This window comes from Anopheles darlingi, chromosome 3, assembly GCF_943734745.1.
Source record: "Anopheles darlingi chromosome 3, idAnoDarlMG_H_01, whole genome shotgun sequence".
In the NCBI taxonomy this organism is placed as follows: domain Eukaryota; kingdom Metazoa; phylum Arthropoda; class Insecta; order Diptera; family Culicidae; genus Anopheles; species Anopheles darlingi.
In genome coordinates this window covers 7,733,967-7,740,177 of record NC_064875.1, presented here as the reverse complement: position 1 = coordinate 7,740,177, position 6,211 = coordinate 7,733,967, and the positions used below count along the sequence as shown (strand labels likewise).

The 6,211-nt window shown below is 50.7% G+C and overlaps 1 protein-coding gene across 1 annotated transcript; it reads right to left on the bottom strand.

The window, feature by feature from the left end:
• Positions 1-560: 560 nt before the first annotated feature.
• Positions 561-4,223, bottom strand: LOC125953945 (ADP-ribosylation factor-binding protein GGA1). Its single transcript, XM_049683833.1, has 5 exons — positions 4,064-4,223; positions 3,797-3,957; positions 3,594-3,731; positions 2,975-3,515; positions 561-2,309 (listed from the first exon to the last, which is right to left on the bottom strand). Exons 1-5 carry the CDS (start codon positions 4,095-4,097, stop codon positions 961-963), a joined length of 2,223 nt encoding a protein of 740 aa, XP_049539790.1. The 5' UTR covers positions 4,098-4,223; the 3' UTR covers positions 561-960.
• Positions 4,224-6,211: the final 1,988 nt, after the last annotated feature.

Below are 6,211 nucleotides of genomic sequence, written 5' to 3'. Positions count from 1 at the left end.
CGAAACGAGGGAACAGTGCAGGGTGTTGCGTTTGGGTCAACCATGTTAAACAGGTTCAGTGAGACTTCAACTACAAACGGCGGCCGTCCGGCGGTGTTGACTAATTGACATGTTAAGCAGCGAACATGCCAACCACTGTGGTGTGGCGTGGTTGACCTTTTAAACGTTGCGCCTACATGCGCTTGCCAGCCCCCTTTAGAAACCTTATTAACGTGGGCACCTGAATTGGACGATTGGGCATAATTAGTGTTCTTGGCACACGCATATGATAAGCGCCAATTCGATCACAGACCAACTCAAATCACCAACAGGACTCCAACCAACCAGCATCGTCGTTTACTTGCGCAACATATCTTGATGTCACGCAGCACGTTCGCTGCGTAGCGTGGCAGCGCAACACTCTGAGTTTCCTCCCCAGCGATCTCCTTCATACCGCTCCCCTTGGTTCCACTATCCCAGAAAGATCGTTAAAAGAAGGTGCTGGCGTTAAATGCGATTTCACGATTTTACGACGAACCTTATCCCAGACAGCGGACTCCCATTAAAACCCTCACTGGGCTCTGTTAACGAATCCACCAACCGTCACTTTCGATTTTGCATCGTACCATTTTCTCAATAATCAGTAAAGAATGCTCAACAAAGCCACAAAAGTGCTTAAGGTAATGCGCGGATGTTGATTTTGGTTTTAATTTTGGTTTTTACAGCATTTTGATTCATAATCTGCCACTTCGGCCCCCGCGGGCACCCCCTTTTACCGGGGGTGTGCCTCTCTCTCTCTCTATCTCTCTCACGCAACTATGTAGGCAACTGGTTCCCGCAATTGCATGAAGGAGACGGTTTCTCACCGCAGAGGGCGTAAGTGTTGTCTGGTTCTGGTAAAAAGTTCTACTCCCGCTCGTCCCGCGCAATCACAGGTATCTCCTCCAATCACATCCGCATCCCCCTGTCCGCGTTCTCCCGTTAGTCTCGCACCGATGGAACCGCCTGCATGACGATCGATTCTTTGATTGGATCCGGATCATCGCCTACCAGGTACGTCAGGATGCACGTCACATCGACGGGCTCACCGGACGGATTGGCGAGCAACAGCACCTGCATAATACCGTCGGCCGGTGGCCGGAATGGTTTCGTACCGGGCAAGCTCGTCCCGGACGGTGGTAGCAACCGGAGCTTGCATGGCTTCCGTACGCTCGCATCGAACTGAAAGCTCGGAATACCGGTACGACCCTGGTTGATGGTCGAAATGACGATAACCGTAACGTCGGGCCGTGGATGGTCGGCCGCAAAGTTAAGCGTAATCTGTAGCCCCTCCTTATCGTCCAGCACCGTCCGCGATGGTTCCTTGCTCGGTGTGATCGCATCCAAATCGATCACGATGTCTGCTAGCGCTTTCAGCTCCGGTTTCGCTGGCTGCTGCTGCTGCGGCGCATTGGTTGGTGGAACGGCCGCAGGTTGCGTAGGAGCCACCAGAATTGGATCATCTTCTTCAGTCGGCTGCAAAGCCGGCTGCTCATTCGATTCGACAGCACGAGATTCGGGATCGATCTTAACGTTCGTGGAAGAGCTGCTTACGGATGGTGGGGACAGTAGCGTCGCTTTCATGCCCGTAATGATGGAATCGAGTTCTGGGATGGCTTTACCAAACGGTGGAGCAGCAGCAGCAGCGGCACCTGCTACTCCCGTCGTACCGCCGTTCTTGTTCGCGGTCGTGATACCATTTGAGCCAACCGATGCTGGTCTTTGATTAGACGTGTCCACCGAAGGGACGGGTTTACCGGGCATAATCCTGGCGTTTTGTGGCAACACTACCCCTACACCAACTCCCTGCTGGTGCTGATTGTTGCTGCCACCAAGAAGCGAATTGATTTCGAGTAAATGATCCTTCACATTCGTCGCGCTCGCCGATGATCGATTAGCTGCGAGTACGGTTTCCGGCATGAGAATGTTCGGTGCATTCGTAATGCTGGTCAAGGGCTTGACGGTGCCCGCACCGTCAGTGGCACTTGCTGTGAAGATATCGCTTAGAATGTCCTTGTAGTTGGTACGATCGGACGACGATGTAGGCGCGGCTCGGTTAGCGCCCATTGCTCCTCTATCGAGGCCCGCTGTTCCATTGGCATCCGACACATCGAACAGACAGTCCAGCGTGTCAGGACCAACAATGTTGGGTACGTAGCCAACCGAAGGAGGAAGGGCAGACAGTAGCGGCTCTCCGGCGGTACCATGCACATCCGGCCGCTGGTTTAGCACCTTTATACGATACTTATCCAGCACCTGGTTCAACGCATCGTTAACTTCAAAGATTTTCTCTGAGGAGCAAGGAGTTGAACAGAGAGAAAAGAGGATCATGAATATCGCGGATGCGGTGAGCATATTTCTTGATTTCAAGAACCATAAACGAAAGAAACACTCAAAGCGGATAGGATGGTGTTAAGGAACTTAAGCTAATACGAACCGGAACTGATAAAGAGGGCGATCAAATACAAATTCTACGATTCTCAACAGACACAAACAAGGCAACGGAATTGGGGGTGGCGGGTGTTTAAAGAGAAAATAGAATTAATAGAGGATGCAGCAGAGCAGTAATACGATGTTACTAACCAAATTCACTAGCTAAACTCCAGAACTTTCCTACATTTTTGCTTCCACTCTCAAGGGACTCAACTGTGGCGCACGCGTGTGGTTGTGTGAGTGTGTGAGGGCGAAAGAAGGGAACGAGTGCGCGCGCGGGCATAGTGGGATGATAGTTACAAGGTATGGTATTAGTTCAGATAACAAGAACACGATGATGATGATAATGATGATGGTGATCACGATACGTGGATTAGGGCATGAAGAGCAGGAAAAAGATAAGAACAGAGAGCATTAGATAGACACAGAGTGATAGAAAGAGAGAGAGAGACAGAGAGCCAGATAGCCAGACATAGACGGACATGAATTCAGTTGATGCAGAAATGCGGTCGCCAATGCTTACCAATCATCTCCTCACAATGCTGCGTCTCCTCCGCCAACCGTACGATCGTTGGCTGGGCAGATTCGCACGATTCGTAAATCTCGTTCAGTATTGCCAGCTCCTCGTCGGATGAGCTCGATTCTCCAGCACCACCGCCACCACCACCACCCCGATACTGATCGAGCATCTCATCCAGTAGCTTCGTGTTTTCGGCCACCTTCTGTAGCTCCGACAACCGGCGACTCTTCATCTGCGTACGCCGCTCCTCATCACGGCAAAAGTTCTGTATCAGCAGATTGGCCTTTTCAAAGTCCTCTCGCTTGCCACTGCTGATAAGCTGTCGTAGCTTTTGCTCTCGCTTGTCCGTCGACTGGTTCGATCGATCGTCACCGGCTGCTGTCGATCGCAGTTGAGATCCAGCACCGCCCGGATTGCGAATGATCACGTTCTGCTGCGACCGATGCTGAATGCCCTGGCTGGCGAGCAAAGTGTACGCTTCCTGTATCTTATCGCACTCGCACGGTTCGTACTTGTTGGTCCAGGTCAGCAGAATGTTCAGGATCTGGCCGTGAGAAGAAGGATGGAAGGGCGCATTAGACGGCGTGGCCAACTAACTCCCATCCGGTGGTCTGCGACTTACCCGTTCCGATACCTCGCGCGGTGTCTGCTCACCGTTATACTTTTTTGAAACCATTTTAATCAGCTCGTTAAGGAAGCGGAACTTATTGATCTCGGAGCGAAACTCGCGCCCCAGCGATTCCATGCACTCCTCGAGGGCCTACAAAATTCCCGCGGAAAGTTGATTAATAAACGGCAATGGTTCCAACGGTGCAACACACTTACCTCGAGTGCGAGTAAGGATTCTTTCGCGTTCGTCGACTGGATCCGGCTCACCAGCAGCTCCCGAGCCGTCGACATCCGTGAGGGATCTTTCTTCAGCGTCAGGCAAAACTGATCAATCGCGGACACATCCAGGTCATCATTATTCGGATTGACGGCTCTGCCTGCGCCAGGGATAAGATAACAGATTGAAAGTCGAATTTCTCCTCGCCCCGAATCCGAGGTGGCAGTTCCAGCCGGATTCATCTTCCTGCTGTTGCGGCTACTTACGCAAATAGCCCTCGAGAACGGTTCTGGTATCCATGCTGCCGTACGCGGTCTCGTAGCGAACCCACCGGAATGTGTCCCCTCGTCCTGGGGCACGTAAGTTAATAATAATTAGACTAAAAATCCACTTTTCCTTTGCACGGAACCTTTTCTTTTGGATGCGGCCGCCACCTCTTTGACACATACACAACAACGAGCGGGAGAGCGAGAGAGGGGTAGTTGCGCTCTTTCTCTGTCGCCACGCACGAAACGTGTGTCTCTGCTGAGGTGCGCCACATAAAAGATTTTCGATTTGTTTGGATGCTCTATGAGCGTATGTTGTACGTGCCGAGTTTGTTGAACCCTGCAAGTCTAGACTATAGTTTCTAGAGTTGTCGCTTTTTCTTTTGTTCGTTTAAAATGATTGTTACTTCTTTAAATCTTCGGCGAACGGCCGGGGATGGAAAAGTGCGGACGAAAAAATCAATTTACTAAACTGCAAACAAACGCCCCCTCGGGCCATGAGTTATTTATGCTTCTCCGAAACCCCCTCTTCTCTATGTTTGTACGACGCAAAAGAAACGCGATAAATATGACCCAGTAAATTATGAACAAAAAAATCCGAAAACTAATCGCTTACGCTTATTGGCTTTTAAACGAATGTACAAACAAATCGTTTTAAAGGAGCATGAATTTGGTAAAGCCTTTGTTTCTTCTTCTATCTAGAACTTCGGAGCGGAATCCGAAGGTCCCTTAATGGCGTTCTTCCGCGGTATCGCGGATTCTGCATCTTCGTCGCCGACGCCAGACCCCAAAAGCAGCGCGAAACCTTTTTCGGTACACGGGCACGGGAATCCATTCCCTTTCGTCATTTTCCAAGCCATTGTGTTCCGGATGGAGACCACCATAAATTAGCAACCGATTAGCATGATTATGACAAATTGACATTAAAAAGGGAATTTCGATGCAAATCGACGGTGTTACCGGCTATCGTTCGGTCGGTCGATCAGGTCCGGCAGGAGAGACGACCTAAGGGCAAGTATAACGAACCGGTGATGCGTTGACCGCCAAAGAGACACCGTAGGGTGTTCGATGAGAGATGGCTTTTCGTAAGAGATTTCTTGGAAGAATGAAGAAACGATGAAGCACCTACGGTTTCCGTTCTGTACGTGCGACGCTCGCAGAATCTCTGCTGCCGGCTGCGATATCGTCTGGCAATTAAATTAACCTTTCTCGAAAAGGATTCGCCCACGATGACCCCCGAAAGATGCGAACCCCAAAACCCGTTCTGGACGCCGAGGGACACACCGGTTTCCGTCATCCTACACGCAGCGGGAGGTCTTCCTTTACGCCACATTCCTGCTCCGAGAAACCGGGAGACAAACAAATGCAAGTGAGAAACGATTTATCAATTGTCCTGGCTATTTTTTGCAATCCCGCACCGAGCCCAGGCCCGCACACTTGTGGAGTTGCTGGTCAGTGACCGTTTTGTGGTAATTGCCTCTAATTAACTGGTCAACAATTATGCTCCCGGGTTTTGCCAGACTTCTCCCAGACAGGTAGCCTGTACCAGGATGAACAGAAGGAAAAAAAAGAACCATTTACTTACGCAAACTGTTTGTCCAGAACCCGGCGATGGTGAGGAAAGCCGATGGACGCCCTGGATAGCTCAGCGGTTGATTTATGGTTCCACATCGCGGACACCCTTGCGCTACGCACTCCTTCATCGCTGATTGCATTGCAATGTTACCAATCACGTGGCTCTCGTCCGCCCTGTCTGAGAACTGCAATACCCAGTTCCCAGTTAATAAAATTAAGACAGGTTCCTCGGCAGCTCCAGTTACGGCTTTCCGTTATTACTGTCCGTGGGTTTTCATTTCGCACCTTTCATTGTACGTCTGCTCGTTTGGTGTGTTTCAGTCAGGGGGTCAGTTTTTGGCATATTTTAAATTATCTCTGTAGTCCCCACACCCACCCCCCGTCCCACGATCTAATGGACGCGATCCAAAGGTGAGAATCGGCGATCGGCGTGGCCTCCTGCTGCGAAAGGATGCCCGCAGCGTGGCACCATCGCTAAACGCAACACCACGAACCCACGAAGGAACTTGATTAAAAATGCATGATTTAGTGATCGCCAACCGAGGGCCAGAGAGGGGATCATGCGGAAAACAA